This window comes from Labrus mixtus, chromosome 18 (genome assembly GCF_963584025.1).
Source record: "Labrus mixtus chromosome 18, fLabMix1.1, whole genome shotgun sequence".
NCBI classification, from domain to species: domain Eukaryota; kingdom Metazoa; phylum Chordata; class Actinopteri; order Labriformes; family Labridae; genus Labrus; species Labrus mixtus.
In genome coordinates, this window is record NC_083629.1 from 6,176,734 (window position 1) to 6,203,658 (window position 26,925).

General features: G+C 42.3%; 1 protein-coding gene across 1 annotated transcript in view; it reads left to right on the top strand.

Moving 5' to 3' along the window:
* The window catches only part of rragd (ras-related GTP binding D), a 34,321-nt gene extending 10,529 nt beyond the window's left edge, over positions 1–23,792 (top strand). Inside the window, exons 6-7 of the mRNA XM_061063214.1 lie at positions 9,891–10,039; positions 22,025–23,792. Coding sequence (XP_060919197.1) covers positions 9,891–10,039; positions 22,025–22,176 — 301 coding nt within the window. The 3' untranslated portion in view covers positions 22,177–23,792. The remainder of the gene's footprint in view (positions 1–9,890; positions 10,040–22,024) is intronic.
* Positions 23,793–26,925: the final 3,133 nt, after the last annotated feature.

Sequence of the window (26,925 nt, forward strand, 5' to 3'; positions counted from 1 at the left end):
AAATAAATTCTTGAAATGAATTAAACTGTATATACAGTGAAACTATAAATGAATGTCCTGCACTGTTACAGATAGAAAGACGATCTCTTCACCCTGAAAGATCTTTAAAAATCAAACAATATTTCATCTTTTTTCATGGCTTCTTTATCTGCACTGATGTCTGGAATTTTCTCCTTAAAGGAAGAATGTGCAACTCTGATCCAGTAGATGTCGCCCTTGAGCACCAGCATGAAACCAAAACAAACTTCAGTTTGGCGACACCTCCTCCATACTGAAGCCTCCGCTCTCCTCCAGAGACACACCTCCAACCCCTCTCCACTCAGATTCACACAAAGGAGTTATCAATTAGAACGCTCCATAATTAACCTCCATTGAGCACAAGCGGTGGACAAAATCGTCCTTTGCTCGATCTGCAATCACCTGTGTCCTGCATTGTTGTGTTAGCATGCTAATGTTATCAATTCAATTCAATTCAATTCAAAAAACTTTATTTGTCCCCGGGGGGCAATTCAAAGGCACACAGAGCAGTAAAATAACAACAGTGCAAGTACGAAACATTTTAACTTAAATATAAAGTGTCAATTTAAATACAACTTAAAGCTTAAACTTAACTTAAAAATACAAAATATAAAAGAGTAGATATGAGTGGACAGTGATCGGACTAACAGATGTAACCATAACTATGTGCAGTAGTGACCAGATGTAAACAGAACTATGTGCAGTAAACGAGAAATAAATATATATATATATACAGAGCTATGTGCAAGTAGGCTAAATACTAGATACTAAATGATAAGTTAATAAGGTGCATGGTGAATAATGGAACAACAGAACTAATATAAACAATATAACTGTAAAGGTAAAAATGAGATAAATAAAGTGACCGTAGTGCAATGATGGATAAGAACAACAGGAATAAGTAACCAGAACTGTATGAATACTGATATAAAATGGATAGAATGAAGTGATGTAGTGCATGAGACCAGATAAAGCAGTGGCTGTTAAGGTGCATGGCAAATGGAAAGAAGTAAAAAAGCAAAGTTCACAGCTGAGAGTCTGCATTGGGTGAGAGGTGTTGGTGTGTGTTGGTGTGTGTTGGGGGGGGGGCAGCCCTGGAAACAAAGGTTGCTCTTTTCCTCTGTGTCCTGCAGCAGGGACAGCGAAGCCGGCATCCTGAGGGGAGCCACTAAAAGGCTGGGAAGAGAGCGTGTGATGGGTCCTGCATGGTCCGACCTGCTAGCCTGAGTGTCTGTTGCTCATAGATCGATGTCAAAGTCCTTACAGGTACTCCAATGATCTTGGAGCAGACTGTGGCCGTGCTCTGCAGGTGGTTTCTGTTCTGGAGGGTGGTGGAGTGGAGCCAGCAGGTTATAGAAAATGTCATAATGCTCTCAATGAAGGAGTAGTAGAAGGTCAGAAGAATGTTCTTACTGACTCCAAAGGAATTGAGCTTCCTAAGGAGGTATTTTCGCTGCTGACATTTCCTGAGAATCTCCTCGGTGTTGGAGGAGAATTTCAGCAGGCTGTCGAAGATGGTACCCAGGTACTGATACTCCTCTACTAGTTCGACAGGATTCCCATGGATTGTGGTGATTGCAGCTGCAGCCAGTTCCCTCTGCTTGTTGGAGAAGGTCACCACCATGTCTTTGGTCTTGCTCACGTTCAGTTCGAGGCAGGTTCGCTGTCACACCACTCCACAAACTCCTGAAGAACTGGTCCATGGTGCTGAGAGGGGCCTGACAGCAGAGACAGGAGAACTGTGTCGTCCGCGTACTTCACCAGGTGATAGTTTGGCTGTGTGGTGCTGCAGTCATCGGTGTAGAGGATGAAGAGCAGAGGTGAGAGCACGCAGCCCTGAGGGGAGCCAGTTGAGGTGTGTTGGAGGTTGGAGAAGGTGTTGTTGACCAGAACTCTCTGTGATCTGTTGGTCAGAAAGTCCAATATCCACAGGATAAGCTGGTCGTTCAGATGGAAGCAAGTTGAAAGTTTGTCAGCCAGGATGTGAGGCTGCAGGGTGTTGAATGCAGAGGAGAAGTCTGCAAACAGGAGTCTGGCTGAGGTGTTGCGGTGCTCCAGGTGTTCGTGAACAGTATCTATAATGAATGTTTTTGCGTCATCGACACCTCTGCCTGCACGATAAGCAAATTGTAGCGGGTCCATCTGGGAGTCGGTTTCTCTGATGATGTGTTGCTTTATGATCCTCTCCATGGCCTTCATCACCAGAGACGTGAGGGCCACAGGCCTGAGGTCGTTCAGTGATTTGGCGGGGCTTTTCTTGGGGAGGGGATAACTGTGGAGTGTTTCCACAGCTGGGGGACTGTGCTGCTGTCCATAGCGCTGTCGTTAGCGCTCTTTAGTTAGCTCGTAGCTTCACATTGCATGTAAATTGACACAGAATGACCATGATCTATAAATGCTAACATAACATCAAAATAATCAGTGAGCATGTTCTTCTTCTTCTCTCTAGTTCTTGACTAAAACAGCTTTTATACACAAGGGGAGGAGCCGGCCGTCCCTTCCATGTAAACACGACTCTGACAACAACACAGCCAGCAGGACTCGAGCTTCTCACTCATTGTAGACAGTCATGACTCAGAGACACATTTACACAGAATAGACTTTATTTCATGGCGGCTGTGGCTCAGTTGGTAGAGTCGTCGCCTCTCGACCACTAGGTCGAGGGTTCGATCCCTAGCTGAGTAACATGTCCGATGTGTCCTTGGGCAAGACAATCAACCCTGCATTGCTCCCGCTGCTTCGGTGGTGGTGTTGAATGGATTAGTGTTGTACTTACTCTCTGATGTACATCGCTTTGGATAAAAGCGTCTGCTAAGTTAATTGTAACATTTATGTGTAAAGTATTGCATATTCTTCCTTTAAGAAGCATTTGGTTTGAAATGTCAAATCAATTAAGTCCTGAACAAAGCAGCACAGCTTTGATTTGTGCCATTAGATGTGCGAGCGTCTGCGGTTTGTGTCCTTGCGAAGGTGAAGTGCGCCGAGCAGCTCGAAGGTCTCGGTGAATCTGAACACTGGATGTAATAATAGAACAGAGCAGAGTGCGAAGTGAAGCCCCGAGCTCACTCTCTGTGCCGCTGATCCCCTCGTCAGATCTCCTCCGGTCTGCTCCACATTCTCTCTGCAATTATCGCTCCAGCTGGGAGAGTAATGAGGTCCTAATCTAAACCTGTCTCATTCTGCGGCGGGCCACAGAGTCAAAATGACCACTGAAGGAATCGGGATGTTCTGATGTCAAACATGTTTTCATTTTGAAAATGCTCCTGTAGCTCAGACTAACGACATCACAGGTAACAGTTATCCAATCAAATATTAGTTGGAAGAAATTACTTTCTTGCATTTGTACATCGTTCAATTCTACTGGATCCGTACTTGTATCCGTTGTTTTGGGGGATTTTTGTGCCTTTTATTGAAGGGACAGGACAGTTGATAGAGCTGGAAATCAGGGAGAAAGAGAGAGTGGGGAAGGACGTGCAGGAAAGGAGCCACAGGTCGGATTCAAACCTGACCCCACTACAAGGATTACAGCCTCTGGACATGGGCCGCACAAACTAACTTGGCCACCGGTGCTCCAACAACACTTGATTTAAAAACAGTGTGTTGGTGTGCTCGTGGAATCCTGCAATGTTTACTGTCCATCCTTCCATCCATTATCTATTATCCCATTCAGGGTCACAGGCTGAACCCAGCTGTCATTGGGCGAGAGGCGGGGTTACACCCTAGACTGTTCTCCAGCCAATCACAGGGCTGACATATAGAGACAGACAACCAGCCACACTCACATTCACACTTCAATTAGAATCACCAGTTAACCTAACAAGCATGTCTTTGGACTGTGGGAGGAAGCCGGAGTACCTGGAGAGAACCCACACATGCACAGGGAGAACATGCAAACTCTGCCCTGTCCGATGGGGATTCGAACCAGGAACCACCTCGCTGTGAGGCAACAGCGCTACCATGCAGCCTTGTTTACTGACACTATTGTTTGTCTGTTGTTTGTTTGTAATAGGCGTTATGGCTGTAGCAGATTCTGTGGTCTTATATCTCTCTGAGAAATGTATTTACATTCAGACGCTTTCAATTATTCTTTTGAGTTCACTGTTTTTGTACATCTGTGTTTGAACAACAACGCTGCTATGACATTCACAGAAAAAACGGAGCGTGCAGCATGTGAAGCAAAGTCTGAAGCAAACAGGAAGAAGTCAGAGGTATGCTGTGGGTTCTGGAGTCTTTTTGTTAGTCGGCTCACATGTTTCTCACCTGAGGAGATGATCTCTGCAGCTGCGTCTCACCAAGAGATCTCTATGAAGCCAGGACAGCGTGTCACAGAAGTCCTGATGTATTTATTCCTCTCTTGTACTTTTTCTCTTTGTTCATTGTGATGGAACAAAGAAGAAAAAAATTCTATCATGAGACGAGAAGAAGAAGGAATGATTTGTGGTTGAGAAACACGGGGCTTTTTTTAGGGGAATGGAACAACGGGCTTTCTGCAGAAAATCATTTTCAGACATGATGTTGTAGATCGACAACACAGGGAAAGATTCAAAGTGAAGGCGCCACAAAATGTGCTTTTATATTTAAGAGAGTTCCATTTCAGAAAGCCGCCCTAAAATAAGATGAATATGTTTACGATTGTATATATAAGACAAATAGATAAAGTCCACAGGTTTGGACTTCTGTTTCATGTTGCTCTAAGGTTGTAAACATTTTAAAATGCTTTGATACTTTTCAATACCACATGCTTTAAAACAATATAATCTTTGGTTTTGGGGCCCAGCCGCATGGGGTGCCCCATTCAGGTTAGGTAGAACATTGTCCATCCTAAATTTAAAGACTTTCCATTTATAATGACAACAGAGGTCAGGACGCCATAAAAGAAAGGAGGCAAATTTGACCCAAGCAAGAACTTGTTGAGAAGCTTTTTTCAGTCGGAGGCAGGCTAAGGAGGCGAGCACTAACGATCCAACACTCATGTATTGATGTTATTAAATGATATCTGCAGAGGGCCAATTCACTTGGCCTTTCAGGGGCCCAGCCATATTATGTGGGCGTGGCCTGCTGAAAAGTAAACAAGCATTTAAAAGATTTTTTTAACCAAATGCTGCTGTGAGAGAAAGAAAGTGAGCACTGTCTTAAGCTGTTTTCACATCTGAACCCCTGAAATTATCTCGATAATTTGAACTGCAGAACTCCATAACAGATGCAGCGGCGAACAAACAAACAGATGAACAAATGCACGATCGGCACCTTGGACAGCGACGCGGCACATCAGGCACATACCTGCGGCAAAAGTGCTCAACCTTTACGGTGCACTCCCCACTCACAGGGCGCTTGCACGCCTTGCAGGAGTATAAATGCTCAGAAATCTTGTGTGTTTTATTTTAGTAACACATAGGCTTCAGAAAACATACAGGACACATATTTAAGAAAAGACATAGGATGAGAGGCTCGTGGTTTTTATTTAAAAAGAGTTATTTATATTATAAAAACCCAAACCGTCCGTCAGACGGTCTTGGCGGTTCTAGTGTTAAAGCCCTATATGTTGCATAAATATGTTGGCTACATAACCGTAGCGAAAGTTTCCATTGTGTTTTTGCAATTAAGACACTGCAAGTTTGGTTATTAAAAACAAGGAATTGTTGGGACTTATTTTTTCTCGGCCGTGCTATTCAAACAGGTATCACATTGTACTAGAATCGTTTCAAAGTTCTGGTAGTGTGACAGGTCTATATTGTACACATTGTCTAAAGACATTTAATTCCCTCTCATGACATTTATAGGTCTTCTGAAAACGACTCTCACTCTCCTCCTCCCTCCTCTTCTGCAGCTCTCACCCTTCCTGTCAGCTCGCCGTGTTATCTCTCTGAAAGAGTCTCTCCCGCAGTTGAAGGCAGCACACAATGATTAGCCTTGATTAGTCCACAGAAAATCTCGCTTTTACTCTCACCTGTCATTATTTCACTTGTTCCCCGACATCAAAGGCAGGCGGTGAGCCGGGAACAATGTGGAGAGCACGCTCTTCCCTTTCTAATGACATCACTGACATAATCTGAGAGACATCTTCTGAAAATAAAGAAGAACGGATGTAGAAGTTTCAAGAAGAGTTAGACATAATCTATCTTCTCAGCAGCAGATCCTTTAAGTCCTTTAAGTCGTGTCGGACTCCAGCACATCCCACAGATGTTGATTAGACTTCTAGGGGAATTTGAAGGCACCCTGAGCCAGCACCCTGAACTTGTTGCTGTGTTCGTCCAGGCCACTTTCTTTCCATTCCTCCATGGTCCACTTCAGATGCTCACATGGCCATTGTTGGCGCTTTGAGCTGTTTACATGGGGTCAGCATGAGCTCACTGACCAGTCTGCGGCTACACAGCACCGTACACATCAGACTGTGCTCTGGGTTCTGACACCTTTCTACCAGAACCAGCATCTACCTATTCAGCCCTTCGAGCTCCAGTAGCTCCTCTGATGTTGTAGGTGAGCCTTGGTTGTTCATGACCTTGTAAATAATAAATGGACTTGAGCTTGTATGGCGCTTTTCTAGTCTTCTAACTACTCAAAGCGCTTTTACACCACAGGTCATACCAACACATTCATACCTATTCATGATACGTAGCTGCAGGAGCTGGGGATCAAACCCCAAACCTTTCAGATGAGAGATGACCGACTCTATCAATGAGCCGCAGCCGCCCCACTTGGGGAACTTCTGTTTATTTGCACACTGGCTTCGTTTTTTAACACTGGAAGTTTCCACTTAGTTACTTATCTCACTGCGGACTCTGGAGTCAAACAACTTTGCCCCACTAGTCTGCCTCCGTTCATTTCACCCAGATGGCGAGGCGTTGCACTCTCATCTTGAACTGACTGTGTGTAAGGGACGAGTCCCTCCCAAAGTCCCTCGACCCTGGGGCGAAATGCCCGTCTGTAAAGATGCAGCACATGTCTTAAGGGGGTCCACCGCGTTTACATGCATAGACCGAATATTAGGGAGAAGCTTAAACTGGAAGGGGTTTTAAAATCAACAGAATTTAAATAATGTTGTTTGACAACACGCATGCAAATGTAACGGAGCGATGCAAACCAAATCCTTAATTGCTGTTTGGTCTCGATGCTGCCCCTGGGCCAGGTGATCTGTATTTGACTCATGTTTATGAGATATGAAGCAGCGCATGTGTGTGTGTGTGTGTGTGTGTGTGTGTGTGTGTGTGTGTGTGTGTGTGTGTGTGTGTGTGTGTGTGTGTGTGTGTGTGTGTGTGTGTGTGTGTGTGTGTGTGTGTGTGTGTGTGTGTGTGTGTGTGTGTGTGTGTGTGTGTCCACCTGAGGCGTCACAGCTGGGGGTTGGAACAGAACTAGGCCGCGTTTCGCCTGAAGTGAGAGAATATTTAACCCGTCACAGCTGCGACGGGGGATGTTTGACCGAGGGCACAAACAGGGACTCTGCTAATTTCACATTCAGACGGTGGATAGGGGTCGGATGCACGATCACGTCGGATTGTTTTCTGTTTGTAACTGAACAACATTTAATTAATCATTCGCTTTAGTGACTCCAGAAAAATGTGTGCACTCGCCTCTGTCCTGGAATTGTTGAAGGCTGTTGAAGCGTTGTAGCTACCAGTTGGACACGCTCGCATAAATCAGCAGATTGTTGTGCAGGCTGCTGCCATCGTTAACATCACAAGCAGCTGGGGTATTATCCTTAATTAGAGGCCTGAGTAAATGGAGACTTTTTCACCTCATTTCATTAATTAACGCCTCTCTTGTGAGAAACCTGGCATGCTTGTAGAGCTCAAACATATTTCTCTGCAAACAACGTCAGCCAAGTCTATTGTCTCTGAAAGGCAATTATTTATTTTTGTCAACAATAATTAATTCACGTCGCTGGCATTAAAACTAGCTGTGCGTGTTTCTCAATCTGTTGAGCACTGCGACTATTCTTAGCACATACATATGTCATAATGCCACGGCCGATGGCATGAAAACATGGGATTAAGTAGAGTAGAGTAGAGATGCATTTCATAATTACAATTAATCCATCATCTGAGAAGCTTTTTATGGTATTTATACTGTAGAGCGTGTTTGTTCTCTGCGATGCTTCTCGTACAGATCAGAGAGATTTAAAATGAATCTGCTTTTTGTTCTTATGAAGATGAAGTGAAGCGTGACGTCTAAAAATAATTCTGCTGCCATGAACTAGAAGGCTTTTGGTGTTTAAAGTCTGACACTTTGATATCTAAACATATCACAGACTAAAAGGTTTTGCAGACGCTGGGTATCTAGCAGGTTTACGATTTAAAACTACAACTAGATATCTGTTGAGATCAGGGCTTGACATGCTGGGCTGGGATGTGGGATGCAGTTACACTACGGTCACTCCCACATGCCACTTTGGCGGTTTGAATTTGACATGTTTTTTAATTGTAGTTGTCTCAAAAAGGTCATCTTACATTATAAACTCAATGCATTTTGACACTATAAAACTCCCATTGCTCATTGGTCCATCCATGAAGCCTCATGTCTTGTGCTTACGAGCTATTGACCCTCGACACTGTAGTTCCTGTGGTGAACATGGTGGAGATATGTGGTGGCACATAAAAGGTCCAACAAAACCCAGAGAGCGGAAAACACAAAAGAGAAAACCTGATGATGAAGCTGAGAAGGGAAGAGGAGACAGAGAGTGGAAGTCAGGTCAAGAATAGCTGGTATTTAATCCAGCCAAGACAAAAATGTCTTGCACCATTTGTTGGATGTACGGCGGTGAAACGTTGAGTGGGGTCTCATTTGTGGTTAGGACAAGGAAAAAACGTAAACCTAAAACAAAAAAAACAACTGACGCTGAGAATGTTTTCACCATCGGTGCTGAACTGCATTGGTTTTGTGTGAAAAATTGACCCTTCCAGTTAAAGGAAGAAAGAGTTAAATGATTCACCTGAAGAATTGTAAATAACATTCCTAGAAACTTCCTAATCATACTCCCTGTTTCACCCTCCCTGCACGATTTGTTTGTAACCTCAGTGCTTTCAAATATTCATAAAACTTTGTCCAGAGAGTCTCATTAGACTTCACATCTATTTCATTTCAGCAAGTTTTTCAAAAGGTGAAGTGACAGAAGTTTATATCCAGTTTTATGTATAAAACACAAAAAGGAGGCCTGTATGCTCAGTCAGAATGACCCTGTGGTGGCTAACGTCAGGAAGACTCTTTTCTTCTCTGTCTGTTTACAGTGGTTTAATAAAAGAGAACATTTCAAATCAATTTAATTTGAAGAAGACTTGATGTTCTATTCATGTCTTCTTCTCCTCGTCCTCATGAGCCGATGCATCAGACTTGATTATTTCACACTTTTTCTTGCAATCACCCTGTCAGTTCTGAAGGCTTTTACTGAAAGCTAAAGTACAACCTTCAACCTAATGCAGTGTTTATTTGACTGATTCAGTGGTAATGAGAGTAGACGCTACACAGGGGCCTGTGTGCTGTTAAATGAGTTACAGGAGGTTCAAAAAGACTGAACGAACATTCATCAGGTGGAATGAAGAAAATCAACTTTGTTTCTGTGTGTCAGTGAGCGTATTCTCTGTCCAATGTTCCCGTCTTGAGTTTTGTCTTTTCTTCTCTGTCTGCCTTTAAATCACTGCAATCACTTTTTCTCCTTGTACCTCGGTCTCTCTTTTTTCCACCTCGCAGCCCTCTTGACTTCTGTTGTTGAAAACTAAAATCACTCACAGTTGTCATGCGAGTAGGATCGACTGTGTCGCCTAAAACAAAAATCGTATCCACTCCTCTCTTGATACACTTGAAACTGGAGCCACAGTAGAAGTTCGCCCTATCTGGTGTGTGAGATTTTTTACTTTTGCTTTCTCTCTCCTCCCCTTCAGTGTGACGGACAGTGGAGCTGGTCTGCCTTACGACGAGGAGTCCATGGCCATCATCCACCTGAACAACACCACAGTCATGTACCTGAAGGAGGTCACCAAGTTCCTCGCCATGGTCTGCTTTGTGCGCAGGGAGAGCTTTGAGAGGAAAGGTCAGTCATCGACTCTCATGACAACAGACCCTCCTTTCTGCTTGATCTCAGCCATCGTGGTAGAGTTGCAAAGTGGGAGACTCTTCTTTGGATGTTCTTTGTTTTGGAAGTTTAGCACTAACATCTTAAAGGGTGTGGAACTAGAAAAACAGAAAGTCCAGTAAAATCCAGGATATGAATTGCACAGGTATACAGTATAAGACACGGTCTCTGTTGAGGGTCTCCCAGAGGAGAAAAAGGCTCACTCTGTCTTCCTTTGTGGTGATTTCCATTACATTCAGCAAAGTCCCACATGTGCAGTTTCTGTACAACTGTGTAGCTCTTTTAGTACCATCTGTCTTCCCCATGTGGAGTTCTTAATCCTGCTATCTAATGATGATGTTGACGGTTGTAAATTGCGGACCTACAGCCTGTGACCTATTTGCATGGAGTTGCACTGCCCACCTCCGCTGGTCACTTGTTATCTTAAATTAAGGAGTCTTTTCAAACTACTCTAACACTGCACAAGGTTAATCTAGTTTACAGTATATCACCGTTTTCTTTAAATGCATGATTATGATCTAAAGAGGAAGAAAAACAGTTAAGAAATCTGCATTTATTGTCGTTTCCATGGTCAAAAGTTGGGAATGGTGCCCAAATAACCGATTGGTACCGTCCTTTTTTGGCACCCTTCTGTTGGGATGCCAAGTTGAACGATAAAGGCCGAGCTAGATACACTGCAGTCTGTTGATTGGTCGAAAAAAATTGTCCTTTTTCCTATAGATCAGCTGTTTCTTTCGACAAATAAATAGATCAGCTGTTACTTTGAAGTTTTAGTTCTTTTAAGTTTTTCATTCCATTTAATTCTACTTTGACTTCTTCACAGAGGCACAGCAGTGATTGTCCCTGTGTTTCAAAGACTCTGCAGAGAACCTGAATAACACCCATACAGATGATGTTGTTCCTGAACAGACGGACAGAGGGAGCTGCGCTCAGAGTGTGTTTCTGTGTTTTTTCTGTTGCTGTTGCTCTGAGTGCTTTGTAATGATGGAGTGTGCAGGTGAGCTGCAGGGAGCTGACCTGGAGCAGCAGGGGCGGGGTCACTGCCTCACTGAAGGGCACTTATCCTCCGCTGCTGATGGAGTCTGGACATTGTCTGTTCATATGCCATCATTTGGAGGCCATTCAGGCGTCAGAGATTTCAGGCTGTGAGTGTTGTGTCACAGCTTGACTTCTCCACCTGCTGCAGCGGAGGTTCAAATAAGGTTTCTGATATGGTCTGCAGTTCAAGATGTCTTTAAAAACAGGGCCCAAAAATAAATCTTAAGGAGAACGATGACATGTTTTACAAGTTAGTTATATCCAGAAACAGCATCAAATATGTTAAGTACAGAGAAAGTCATATTTGGAATTAAAATCTGGGGATACCCTGTGCAATTTATGGGACAATTCTGACAAGCTTTTTGTAGTGTTCGGGGGGTGCGCGGGCTGATCAAGGCACGATCTGCTGCTGGCACGATATCTACGACTGCACTGCACACAAGGCCTTTTTTCCCCTGGTTACGTCTAGGCAAACTGTACGACAGCATCTGAAATCACCATGGAAACAGCAGGCAGGCATGCCTGTCTGATGTGCCTTCCCATTCTAATCATGAAAGTCATGAACTAGAGAAACATTGGCAGGAAGTAGTCTCCGACCTCTACCTCTAGGGAATATTTGTTATGATTTAGTTTTGTAGTAAGTGTGTGTTTGTTCGGTGACGCTGAGTGTGTGTGACAGTCTTTGTGAGAAATCTGAAATACACATTGATCGGATTTCAGCTGCTGGCTGTGAAGGCAACTCTATAGACCATTTTCAATGCTCAGTTCTAATTTAACGCGTATAGTGTGAGCTCTCATGTAGGGGTCTACAATCAGACCGTATGAGCACATAATTCAAAAGCTAACTCTCTTACTGCCGGTCAGTCAGGTGAGTCAGAGCTGCCCGGCAGGTGAGCGGCTGACTGCTTTTGATGTCCTGACTGATGAAGTCTTCTTCAACATGTGTACTCTCATTGCTCACCTGATTATTTTTAAATGAGTCTTATTGAGGAGCTGCTTTGAAGTTTCAAACATTTCTCCCAGTTACTATAAAAGTGCCTCTTAAAGCTTGTGTTGGAGTTTATGATGGGAGTTTCACCTAAAGCTCTTCATTAAACATGTAGCGGTGAAATCACTGTTTATATTTATATTTCATTTAGTCTAAGTATAGAAATGCTTGTGGTGTAAGTCACATTTTAGATGCAGAATGGTTTATAGACCAATGCAGAGCTGGCTAAACACTGAAGCTTCAGTGTCCACGACATGGCAACCTGCATGATCATCAACTATAGGGGAAAACAGTTATCTCCAATATATAAGACGCAGTCTGTTTTTGGGGAGTTTCCCAGAATGTGTAAACTGCCTTCCTGCGTGATTTCTATTTTGTTCAGCAAAGTCTACAACGTACCATTTTTGAATCCCAGCACAGCTTGCAATACACAGTGAATAGGGATGAATTTTCAGTCATGTCACTTTGCATGAAGTGTGTGATGATGGCGTGTGTCTGCATTTTATTCTGGTATATAAGACCCATCCAACTTTTAAGATGACAAAATAGTTATTAAAAGTGCTTCTTAAAGACCGGTGTTTATGGTAATTAATTTTGCCTATCAGGAATTGTTATCAAGGTTGTACCAAACTTTATCTTGTTTAATATCCAAGAAGGTCCCTTTTTTGGAAATGCTATCTCCATCTTACTTACTTGAAACAGGCAAAGAGGTGGAGCTGAGCTGGGCCTTAATAAATCAATCATTATTTGTATAGCACACATTCATAACAAGTGTTATCTGGAGACGCTTTACAAAAGACTATATGGGATAATATGCAGGAAGGATTTCTCCTTTGTATTCCTCTCGTTCCTGTTGTCCACACTCCCTTGCCGCTGAGGTGGAGGTCGGAGCAGGCTGTGCATGAATGAGGACGGCGGTGGTTGTGGGGACGACACAGTCTGATCGTAATGGCTGGGCGTCAGGGGCGTCAGGTGGTAGTGCCATATCACCTAATGCGAGTATGTTTCTGAATGATGAGGTTAAAATTTGCAGTCGCTGTAGGAAGAGGAGGGAGTGTCCCTCATGATCTTGATGTTCATTTGTCACGACTTCTATTCAGAATAAGTTTTTAAACCCATCAGTGGTTCATCCTGTGGGAGAAAACTTCTTTCACATCAGTAATATGAGCTCTTGGCTGTTCCCCGGCTGTGACAGCACTCCCTCTGAGATTCAGGTAGAGAATACCACCAGCATTGTAATTTCTTCCTTCCTGTCATGGCTGAACTGAGAAGTGAGGAATATTTCCTGTCAAAGACATCTACTGTATGTCAAAATGACAGAAATCCATCACTTCACAGACACATAAAGCAGCAGTGTAACATATTATAAGACCAGATGAGGCGACAGCTATCAGACACTGGTCCGTTAAAGGGGTAGTCTGTGAAAATATTTACCCTCACAGTTCATGATTTTGAACTCGATGTAAAGTCAGACAGTCCAGTGAGTTCAGTAAAAGCATCATTCTGATTTGTAACAAAGTCTTACACTCATGAGTTATTTTTCACAAAGATTTAACCCTAAGCAGCCATGTTCTGTCACATATTTTGGAAATAGATGATTTGAACTGACAGTTCAGACGTGAGTCAGGACGACTGCAGGAAACAATTTCTCATTCAAAACTCTGCCCTCTTGTTTTTTGGCTTGGTCCTTGTACACATAGCAACAACTTGGTAGGCAGCACACAGTACAAACCATTGGGGGATTTTAATGACACATTATTGGGCTTCCAGGGCTGCTTAACCCACCCAAATTAAACAGAAAGGAACTCTCAAAGCATTTGTAATGCACAAAATTAATTTTTCTGTTAACACTTTTCAAAATCAACAGTTGTGCAAAAAATATGTAAAAACAAGAACAAAGTTCAGGGAGCTGCAAAGCTTTACAGTTGTGTTTGTGCTTGAATATAATTTGCAAAACATGTTTTGTTAATTCTACCTTGAGACTGGGTTGAAAGCGCTGGACAGTCGTTGAAAATGGATCCAGGGTTCAATGAACCTGAAATCCTTCGGTTGAATTATAAATTTCAAAACACAAGGTGAAGGAACTTGTCTGCTGGAACTCTTTCCACTCTTTACATTGTCTTCTACCATATTCAGAATCAAAGAGGAAAGCTTAATTCATTACCCTTTACAATCAAACTGAGGGACGTTTACTTTGAACGAATAAAAAAACTCAACATACATTTTGTTTTACATTGAGTCACTACAAATCATGATGCTATCAGAACCAGATAGAGACAGGGACTCAAAAGCAGACTACACGTGGCTGTTGGGGTTGTATCAAGTCAACTTTGGTTATATTCTTTAATAATTATTAATAATATAAATAAAATATCATCAAACTATGTTTAATCTCGTTTTGGGGCACCACCCTGTACTCAGGGAAATATAACCAAAATATCACTCAAATCAGTCTCAAATTAGTTATTTGATTACTAATATTATTAATAACTATATTTAATAAATTGAAGGCGTGAATCCGTACACAAAGCCTTCGCACCCAGCTTATATCACAATGCAAATACACCAGTAATCACAAACAACTGCTCTCTTAAATTATAACAGAATTTATTTAAACAAAGCAACACCAATAAACATCAATGAACTTAATCAAACAAATAACTATCATAAACTAATCTAAGCAAACAAACATTATCAAGCAAGGCTTGTGGATGAGGTGTGAGTGTGTGAGAGAGAGAGGGGGGGAAGAAGAAAAGGGGGAGATTGCTTCGTCCCACGTGGTCGCCCTGCCAATGACCTAATGTGGCCTTAATGTCTAAAAGAGACCGAGTTCGGCCCTACACGATCTGTGTCTCTGAGGCGTCTGGATGGCCGCGAGTGTATAGATCTGTGTGTGTGTTAGTCAAAGGGGAAGAAAAAGGATAGAAGAGGAGCGTAGAGGTGGAGAGAAATGCGTGCCTGAAGAGGCCGGATCACAGTCCGAATCCCGCACCACAACTCGGAGTAATTCCCTTCATTCACAGAAACAACCCAATGGCCGAATTCAAGTTAATACGGTTTACACTGGCCTTTCTGATCAGAAGAATAATACCCGGTTATAACGCTGTTACGCTAAACACATATAGGACGCAGTGGTCCGAAATGGGAACAAGAGTTTTAAACGGGTAAAACTCAGGACGCAACGGTCCAACAAAGATAAAAATTACAGTTTCTGCATCAATCAAACAATTGTTAAAAACACTCTCTAAAGCTAATTCTGCCCAGACCTAATTAAGCCTCACTTGTGAATCGCTTTGCCTGCGATCGGTGAAGGAAAAAGGAGTCCGGCGATAAAACAGATCTTCTGTCCATCCTGGTGTAGAGGCGTCTGATGGCGGCGAGGGTCCCTTACGGCAAGAGCGGCTTCGTTGGTTCTCCATCGAGTGGAAAGATGTCCGTTGATGTCCTTTCGTTGCAGGACGGAATAAGACCGTTATCTTTCTGATAATCTGTTATAGTCTAACGCTCTCCGAGAAACTGAGACGCGTTCACTGGACAATCCGAGCTCGGAATTTGGAACACTGCCGGCCGCGGATTACCTGCGCGCCAAAACTTAAAACAAAGGAAGATTGTTGCAGAAAACAGGAGGTGAGCTTGGGTCCCAGAGCACTTAAGCCAGCGCGTGGAAAGAGATTGAACGAGGGGAGTCTCAGAGTTTTATCACCTGGCCGCCTTCCTGTGGGGTCTCCCTCAGGTTCCGGTCCCCCCTTTACGTCACACGTAGGTGTGAAGTACCGCAGGGAATTCTGGGATAAAGAGTCCTTTTAGGCCACTTTGTGATCTCAGTAAATAACTCAAAGGCCCAAGTCCATGGTTTGACTGTCCTAAGCCTGCGTGGCCCAACATGGCTGAGTTCAGGAAAAGGCTCAGTTTAATTACAGTCCAGGTCAGTACACAGGAAGGCAAATCTTCAAAGCAAACAAATCTAAAGGGAGCAGGCAAAAGGCAAAAACAGTAAGGCAGGCATGGTCAAAAATCACTATAAGTCTACTAGGGAAAAAGGCTGGAACAAGGTGACACACAGGAACACACTACGAACTGGCAACATGAGGGAGGAAACACAGGGATATATACACACAGACAATCAGGGGATAACGAGAGAAAGGTGAGCACAATCGGGGCAGGGAGGCTCAAGGCAGGAAAACATGAGGGGCGGGATCTGAAAGACAGGGTGCATTCGAATTGTCCCTCCAATCTCCTTTCACTATCCACTTTACCTTAACCCCGGGGAAAACATCATGAGGTTAAGGAAAGATGTTAGGAGAATTCATAAAGGACTTAGGGAAAGGCGATCTCGTTGCTGTGACAAACCGACCGCATTTCCACTAGGCGACGTCATTAAATGCGACGGGCCAGCGGAGGTTAATGACGTGGGTCTGCCGTGGTGAAACTACAATGTTCCGAAAATGGACTACTAAAAGAGCATCTAAAAAACTTTCCCCTGTGCCTCTTACCAGTGAAATAATCCTAATTACCACATGGTTGGGATTGAAATAAAAGCAATATAGACCACCAGGCTACGAGTAACAAAAGTGAAACAATCACCTTCCTGTCCACTCAGAAATCAACATCAAAATAAGTATGATTGTATGAAATTAATTGTTACATTTATGTAAGATATAGCCTACACATAATATTTTAAGCATACAAATGTACAACTGCACAAAGCATTCTTAAGTGAATGAAATACGTTGAATAAAACATCATCTGGCTAAAAATGTCTCTTATCTTTTTATCCCTTGATCTGTGTCCCTTTACGATCATCGTTCATTTCCGTGAACGGTCGGATGCGCGACTCGCTTTAAATGTTGTGGCCGAAAGGAATTGTGGGGCGGCATATCTCATCTTCTTTCGTAAAGGATGGTCCAGTGCTTTCCTAAGCTAAAGGAGGTTATAAAGGAAGCATTGACCCACCTTTCCTTAGCTTTTAGAGAATTTGAACGGCTCTTATCATGGCCGCCACTTAAATGCTTCCGGGTCATTTCACTCAGTTAGGAACCTTCCTAAGCAAAAGTGACAATTTGAACGCACCCACAGAGACAAGGGTAAGTACAAAATAAAACAGGAACAGAAAATAATACTAAATTAAAACCGCAAGCGGTGATGAAGGGCCCTCGCACCCCTGTGCATGTCGGGGTGTGTTGCGACCGCGGGAGTGCAGCAGCAGCGGAACGTGGCTAAGCAGCAGACCGTGCAATCCGATTTGTGTAAAAGTCGTACTATGGTATGCTGAAATAGGCAGCGTAATGAAGATCACAGAAATTTTTGACGTAGAGCAGTTCAGGATGGCACTGTCATGATAGCTATGAAATTTGGAGGAAATTGAGCATTGTATATAGGATGTAGTACTTATTCTTTGCAGTATGGGGCACTATGGTTGAAGTTGACTATTGTTATGTCAATGTGTTCAGAGGCGAACCCTGATCATACATGTGAAATTTCAATCAGATCAGACAAAGTATATAGGATGTAGTACTTAGTCCTTGCAGTAGGGGGCGTTATGGTTAAACTTTATTATTGTTTTGTGTCACTGTGTTCAGAGGCCAACCCTGATCATACCTATGTAACAAAGTATATAAGAGTTACAGCCACTTCCTGTTTGATGGCGATGTGATTTGTGGACTTCCTGTTGAGTTTTGGCCGTGGGTGCAAGAGCCTTTTTTGTAGGTTTTGTCATGTTGGAAATGCATAGTAAAATTTGGAATTGTAGGTTCAACGTGCTGCGGGGGCTGAATGTTTGAAATATTGTAGGGGGCGCCACTGAGCCATTAAGCCACGCCCACTCACTTAAACGGTATAACATGTTTGACTTTACTACCAGGATTATATGTATGAAGTTTCGGGACAGTACGACTATGTTAAGCCCGTGAAAAAATGACTTCCTGTTTGATGGCGAGCGACGCATTCGTATGGCGACAGTGTTGGACGTAGGCGTTTGAGCTTGAAAGTGTTGTATGGCCAAGGTGTTAGCATGGTCCACACCAATTTTGAGGGGAAAATTAGCTACCGTGTAGCAATGGCTAATGCTAATTGAGAAGCAGTAACTTCCTGTTGTCAACAGGTGGCGCTGTGACTAATCAAAAAATGTCAATCATGGATGTGTTCAGGGCGAGTCCCGTATCATGCATGAGAAATTTTAATATGATTGAACACTAGATGGCAGAGATATAAGCATTTACTTTTTTGGCAACTTGCCAAAACGCTCAAAAAACTTAAAATGCACGCCACGGCCACGCCCTTTGACGAAATAACGTGCGGAGCACAACGAGATATGCTGAGCCTGTCTAGAACGCACTGACACTGAGTTTGCGCTGATCGGATGAGCACCCTTGGACAAGTGCGTTCAAATAGGAAGGCTGAAATCGGCGATTTTGGGCCATTATCGTGAAATTGAAGTTTAATTTGTGGACTTCCTGTCGGGTTTTTTGAAATGCTGCAAGAGGATTTTTAGTCCGTCCCGAGAAGCTTAATATGTGTACCAATTTCCGTGAGTATACGTGAAAAAAACCTTTATGGGGAGGCCATTTTGAAAATTTGAAGGGGGCGCCACTGAGCCATTTTGCGAACTCCGTTTACGAAACCACCAAAATATCAAATTTTTCACCAGACCTGATGACCGTGGAAAGTTTGGTGAGTTTTCGGGCACGTTCAGGCCCTCAAAAGTGGCCGCAAAGAGGCAGACTAAGAACGAGAAGAATAATCGCACGGTTCGTGCTCGGGCCCTAATAAATGAGTAAAAAACAAAAAATTGACATTAGGTAACTTTAGGGATCGTGTCAGATGCATGTTTGGCAAATTTGTGGCAAGATGCTTCAAAGAAAAAATTAATTGAAAACGCAAAATTAAAAAGCAAAGGTTAATACATGTTGATCATGTTGAAAACAGTGGTCAATTTTAAATGGCTCTGGTGCGCCACAAGGATCTGTTCTTGATCCTCTTTTATTCAGTAAATGCAAAACGTTTTATCTCTGCCATCCCAAAGTGAAATGTCCATTTTTATGTAGATAACATTATTTTATATACCATTTATTATTCTCCTAATCCGGCCACATATTCTTTCAACACAATGAATCAACTTTTTTTAAAACATCATGTAAACATACTGCCTGAGACAAACTGGAAGGTCAATGCTAACTGGTATAAAGCCTGAAATATCGAAGAATAACTGAAACTTAAGGCCTTGGATGTAAAGACCTTAGCAGAGTCAGACTGCTCAATTTCAGCTTGCAGGTTATTCCAGATGAAATGGTACATGATAGGGGAAGGAGTGGCAGCCTGTTGAATCTGTTTGAACTCCAGGGACAGACAGGAGCTCTGTATTCTGGGAGTGTTGTGCAAGAGATGGGATATAAGGATTAATGAGATCAGACAGGGATGAAGGGGCTGGAGTCATGTGAGGGACCTTGAAGTCTGTTCCTAAATAGATGGGGAGCCAGTCAGGTGAAGGCAGAATTGGTACTTTCTTGTTATAGCCAGGAGTCTACCTGCAAGTTTCTAAACATTGTATTGCAAAAAGCCTGTGAAACAATACGCTTAAGTCAGCAACTGTATCAATTTGGGCCGAGGAAACCTTACTTAAGTCATGCTGCGTTGGTAGAATAAGTCTCTCTTGTTCTTTTCTTCATCTAGTAGTTAAAGAAAGAAGATACGATCTTATGGTGGTTCATCAAGAATCTTAGCTGTTAATCCTTGAGAATTAACACAGCTGTCAAGAGGAAATGTTACATGAGCCAATCACCACCTTTACTGCAATGTACAGTTGAGTGTCGTCACCGTAGGGGTAAAGTTGAATCCATTACTGTGTACAATTGGGCCTTAAATAGAACACATTGTGTTACTTCCACTATGTAAGCTGTCTTCACATATGCACTACTGAAAATTTGAGACAGCCTAACCCTGAAATCTTCCTCAGTTGGTTGTTCAAAGATGCATCTCACAGCAGGAGACCATTTTTTCTTCAGGGCAGACACAATTCATGGAGAAGATTCTGAAGTTGTCAGAGTTGTTTGTACCTCAGTATGATGTAATGAACCCAGACACAGTGTTGGGTTCTGCAACATAACTAAGTAGAAACAAGACTATAAACTATATAATATGCCACACATTACTGTACCCATAGACTGTAAATATTAATGGACGAAGCCAGACTGACGTCAGCCATCTGTTACAGCAGGGTGCTCTGGAGGCTCATCAGCAGCAACCTAACGACAGGCTGAGAACTGGAGCTGAGGCGGGTTTTAAGCCTCTTGATGAACCAGTACATCGCGCCCACCTGTCAATCATGTCAGTTCACGACCAAACTATGGATAACACGTATCGTTCATGAAATCAAAACGGAGCCGTACAGTGTGTGCCAGTGATGACTAATCAGACCAATTTTGTTTTTTGTACCAGGCTGTAAACATGTTAATTTATGCTGTAAAAACTGCTTTGTGACTTCCAGTGCTCCTGGAGCCAGCATCTAATGGACACTCGACGAACTGCAGGATTTTGCACATCCTCATTGGCTTCATTTTTAAACACCGGAGGTTGCTGCTTGGTCTAACCCTGCATACAGTCTTACATCTTCACTGGAAACCACAAACAAAGATTCTAGAAGTAATAAAACTCAAATCTCCCTGAGAAGAAATCTGTTGACTTTGTTTTTAATAGGGATGGTTGTGACTTTTTTTTTAAAGCTTTGTGAATGTGCCTGCAGCTTTCAGTAGTAATTAGTAAAATACTGCTCAATGCATAAAGGGATTATGTGAAGCTTCTTAATCTCTCGGTGTATTATGCATGAACTCCACTGCATTTGCCCAAGACTGATGACATACGACCAATGACATTCTCCATTATTAAATCCCACTTTTGAAGCCTGTTTCAGGACAGAGGATGTTTGTGTAGATCAAAATGCAATCTCCTGAAATGCTGATGGAGAAATGATTTGTGTACATGTCCTCCATGTGTCCCCTATCATCATCATTTATTAAAACAGGAATCATAAGATTTTATTCTCAATGTTTATTCTGTGTTTCAGCTTTGCCTTTGCTCCTGCTTGCAGTCGAGCTCTTTCTGTTCCTGTTCTCTCTTTAGTTTTGTAGTCTGACGTCATCCGCTGTATGTTGCATGGTAACGAGGTGATAGTAACACTCAGTGACTGACAATTACTGAAGTTGTGTGGCTTCTTTTTTTCTTTGAGATTAAAAATCCCCATGGAGATGTTCAACCACTGAGACTCACATCTAAGGAGAGAGAGTCAGAGAAACACAGACCAGATGCTGTTTACAATTAGGGCTCTTGAAAACCTTTCATGCATGTAGCACACTGTGCTTATGTCTTAAAGTTTTAATTTCAATGTGCACATATTTCTACAAATTAGGCTTCGACAGACTCAGTTGATTCTTAACACTACGAGATTGAGATTGTCTTCATTTTACGTCTTCAACTGTCATCTGCCTTAGCCTCAGATTTGTATGCAGCATGGTTATTTGATATTTTCACATTAAGATGTCTTTCCAAAATCTTTCAATTTTTAGATGCAATACGTTTCCTAATTTGTTGTCCTATCAGCCGTGAAGCCAATCATTCGGGCTCATGCTGTTACAGTGCAGCAGAGGCCATCACTCTCATATACTCTTCCACTTTAAAAGTACAAATCTGTCCAGGGTAAGGGGAAGACAACTGCAGACGTTAATAGTTTTCACATCAGTTGTCTCTAATAAGTAACTGTTTTCATATCCTGAGCAGACAGACTTTGTGTGGTATCAGTAGGTTTTCCTCTTGACAGCCTTTATCTAGAGTCTGTTGATGCTGGCACTTCCATGTTTTATAAATAATATTCAGTCTTTAGCCGGTCGTAGACTTCACCCTGTCCTCTCTTTTGTTTCCATTCACAGGGCTGATCGACTACAACTTCCACTGCTTCAAGAACGCCATCCAGGAGGTTTTTGATGTTCGAGTGAAGGTTCAACAGAATCGTAAACTCCTCAGTCAGAGAAGGTGGAGCAAACTAAGTATGACCAATGGAGTGACCAACAACTCCAACTGAGGACAAGATGACATCACACAGCCAAAAAGTGCCTGAACTGGATCCTGACAAATCCAGGAGAAGTCCCTCTGCTTTTAAAGGAGCACTTTTTTTTTTTGTTTTCTCCTTAGTGAGAATCATGAAGTCTGTTCTGTCCATGGTGACTTTGACTGCCGTCCTACCAGGAAGAAGCTGACTGTTTTTTTTTTACCAACCTTGCTCATTTATGTGCCAAAATTAGTTTCAAGAGCGGCACCACTAAAAAAAACATACAGGGAGAGTTAGACTTTATGTGTAGCAGGCCGGTTTAGCTGCTTCTAGTGAGAAAAGAATGTAACTTTAAGACCTAGGGTCTCTATCAACCATTACAGTTAGCTTTAATAAGAACAGAAACATAAAACAGCAGACAAGTTTTGCGATTTAACTTGTGCTTGTCGAGTTTATCCTTCACTAAATACACTAAAGGAAAGAAATAGACAGGAGGCATGACAAACATGGTGGTTCATAGGACGGACTTTAAGATGGTTTCAATGGCTGTCTGTAAAAAAAGGCTCTATTTTCACACATGCACTCCTGAAGGTGTTTAAACAACCTGCTGCTGAAACCTTTCTGAGTTGGTTATTTACACACTTGTCTCACAGTGGGAAGTTTCCTGTCAGACAATAATTAACACATGACAAACATGTTTGTGCTGAAATCCAAGATGGTGGAGGAAGCAACAGAGTCTGACACAATAATGACTGATTGAGTGGTTTTTGCTTTTATATAGATGCTGGGTTATTTGGACGTATTCACGGTATCATCAAACGAATGGAGAAGAATACACGAGTGAGCAGAAAAAAAAAATATGAAGAAGCTTCACGTCATGCACAAGATCCCACCCATGTTTCTCCAGCCTCTTTATGTTCACGCCCCTCAACTCCTCCTCCACGGTGAATTTTCCTGAATGTTTTTCTGCGGCATTCACACATCAGCTCACCACCAACTTCATGCAGAAATGTTAAGAGGAGGCTGGCAGGAAAAGGTCTGGATAAAGTCTGTTTGCGTTCACACATGTAGCTTAACTTGAAGATTTTGGGAAATTTTCAGGAGTTTTTTTGCATGTGTGTAAACGCCAAGAGTCATTAAAGACGACTTGAGGCCTATTGGGACTGGAAATATGTCTCTTCAAGCGAAGAGGTGTCTCTAACATGTGTTTATCAGAGATTTTCATCCAGTTCAGAGTGTGTACATGGGTAATGTTTAGCACCAATACTTTAATAATGGAATATTCTTTCTTGGGAAAGAGAGGGAATGATATGCAAGAGTTAGGGTATAAATCTGACCCAGGTGGCTGCACCAAGGACCCCGACTTAGGCTGGAGATACACTTGCTTTTAACTACACAATCACATGCACATGATGTCCTCCCCGCTGTGCACATCCTCAAAAACAAACGTAATGCAGTAGTAAGATGCAGTATGGACAGGATAGTGTAGGGGTAGAGGGGATGTGACCAGGTGAACACAGCAGCAGGGACAACAATGGCAGAATGGTTTGAGAAAAAGCTGATAGATCAAGTCTTAATAGTCCCAAAGAAAACAAGAACAGGATAAAGATACTCACCATTGTCTCAAAAGGCTTGATTTAAGAGTCTCAGAATCAATCTATATAAGTGCCTTTGTCTGTCGTTTTACATGCCGTATACTGCATGCAGCCTGATCTCTCTGGTGTGCCCTCCACTTCAAGAGGAGAGACTCCAGATATGAACTAATTAGAAAGGCTTTGTTTGGTGTAAAAGTTGGGGTACCAGCTAGGTTCAGGACACTTTTAAAAACAGCCTGTTTTCAGGACAACAGATCGATAACACGAGGGTGCTTCAATCTGCAGGAGATGTGCCTGTACAGAATTGTTTTGCTGTAATGTTCTGAGTTTGTAATTGGAAAAATGATCCGGTGTGGCTGACTGTTGTGTTGCTCCAATAATTTAGGTATCCCTGCTTTTTACAGTGTTGTTTATCTCACTATCAAACTGAGATAGACAACAAGGAAGCATGAAGAAATGTATTACTCCTAAAGTGAAAAAGCTCAGTGTGCTAGACTGATAATGTGCCTTATTTTAATGTGTTTTTATTGCTGATTATTTATATAATTTATGATGCTTTCTACTGATAGTTTACATGAAAGGTTATGCCCCTATGAGGGAAATTGGATATTTCCATTTCCAACATAATAAAGTCATTATGTCGATATGACTGCATGTACTAATTAAAACTATTGTTACATTTTTGAACCTTCAGGAATTATGATTAAAATAGATATGAGGTCACATTTTTAATAATAACGAGGTTTTCAGTCTCAGGCTCCGGACCCTCCACAGAGTCATTGAATATTCAAACGGAGAATAAGCATGGGCTTGTCCAGACAATTTAGACAAGGGGGGGAGCCATGCCACCGCTGACCACCCCACCCTACACACCCCTGGGTTTAAGGAGACGGGAATGTGCACTCCTTGGACAAATCGTACTTAATAGTACTGGTAATATATTTTTGAATGATAAGAGGGTTAAAAGTACATCAGCGTGTCGGTATAAATCTTTGTGAGCTCCGTCTGTGCTCGAGAGAAGAACATAAAAGCATTTCACAAGTTGACGGCTGTAATTGCTGCAATTCTGAGAATTTGGGAGCTAAAAAAGGTCACAGTCTACAGAAACAGAGAACAGAAGAAAAGAGAACTCTGTAAGGGTTAGTTGTTAGCTGTTTTTAATGATTCACGTGTTGATTTCTACAGGAAATGTAGGATATTTTTATACAAGGTTAAAGGAAGAATGTGTGACATTTTACACTTAAATTCAGCAGAAATCCAGTCTATCCTGTTTAAATGAGTCATGACTGTCTACAGTGAGTGAGAAGCTCGAGTCCCGCTGGCTGTGTTGTTGTCAGAGCCGTGTTTACATCGTGTTCACATGGATGTATAAAAGCAGTTTTAGTCAAGGACTAGAGAGAAGAAGAACATACTCACTGATTATTTTAATGTCAAGTAAGCGTTTTTAGATCACGCTCATTCTGTGTCTCTGGAGGAGAGCGGAGGCTTCAGAATAGAGGAGGTGTGGCCAAACAGCAGTTTGTTTTGGTTTCATGCTTGTGCTCAAGATCTACTGGATCAAAAAGTTGCACATTCTTCTTTTAAACACCTTGACTGATGTTGTATTTTCAGCTGTGCTAATCGAGTGTCTATCATGGTTTTGAATAAAACTTCTTAACCAGACAGACTTTAACTGAATGTAACCTGAAGTGACACACAGTGCTCTGTAATCGTTCTGTAATGTCTGCTGTGACGTCACAGAAGTTCTCTTCACTGTTTGATAACTTATCGATGTTTTACTTATTTATGTATTTATTAACATTTGTGATTAAATACATTTCAACATGATGTTGACACTGTGTGTTGACTGTGTAAACTCATGTTAGTTTCATAAATTAAAGTCCCACCACTGCACTGCTCTTCTGCACTGGTGTCATGTTTTATTACTAAAAGGTTGCCGCTCGGTGACAACGCAGGGGAAAAAAGAGTGTCTGATCACGGTCGTGAAGAGCGGCAAAAAATGTCTAGGTCCTGAAAAAGACGGAGCGATGAAGTCTAATTTGTGGAATTTAAATATGCCACCGCCATCTTTGTAGGCTGGATAGGTGTAACAGCACTATGCGTCTTACAAAATGCAGTTGCACTCAAAGACCTTCCGTGGGCGCCAAAGCGTATCAAACCAAATTCCCACATATTGGTGCTTTAAGCGAGATCTTTGTGTGTCACTGTGGTGACCTGAATGGTCTGTAAACTACCCTTTAAGCTTTTGTGTGTCTTGAACTGTATACAGTAAGTTAAAGGCAGGGTTGGTCATTTTCTCCAGATCCACTTTTTTAAGATTTTGGTTGAAAATGTCTTTAGGTCCTGACAGTGCATGCAAGTGAGGGGCGTGGCTTTTGAGGGAGCACAGAGGGGTGGGTGCTGACGGAGCACTGAGGGAATGCTACTTTCAAAATCATGCTAGTTTTTGAAAATGACCAACCCTGCCTTTAAACTGCACTCTTCTCCAGTCTATGAGGGTGGAGGCCAAAACCACAGACACATTTCTCAACACCTGGACAGTTTAAAACCAAACGACTGATAGAAGAGCAACAGGCTGAAGTGAGTTTGACGTTTTCTGAACACGAGAATAAAAATTGTCTGCACAGCATTTCACAAACCTGCTGATGGGTTTCTCTGACTTGTCTTCTAACCAACTAAACGCCATTTAGCCGTCTGAAGAGCTGCTTGTTGTGTAGCTTTAAGGGCCACCAAACCTTCAGGACACCCACACAGGTGAGCACTTTAAACTGTGTGTGTGTGCTCATGCTGTTTGATTGATACTCTTACACTCCCCTGTTTCTTTGGCTGTGAAGTCACTTATCCAACCTCTCATTCTGTGTTTCATGTTGCAAAAGAAGCTCTGAAGTTAACTCAGTAAATATTTTTTTTAAACAGGTGAGTCACCAACAGATAATGAATAGCATTCCTTTCCCTCCTCCTTTGTTTGACTGTTGTCTTTATGATTCATTTTACAAAAATGGTACTGATGAAGGTTATTTCTTTTTGTAGCCGCCTTTTCACATTTCTCTGCAATTTCATTTCCTTTCATCACAAGATGTGCCGGTATTCATACAAAATTACCGTCAGTCCCGTCATTTGAATTCTTCACATACTCTCAGCTCTCTCCATCTCCGGGCCTTGATTGTTAACTTCTGTCAGGTGAGCG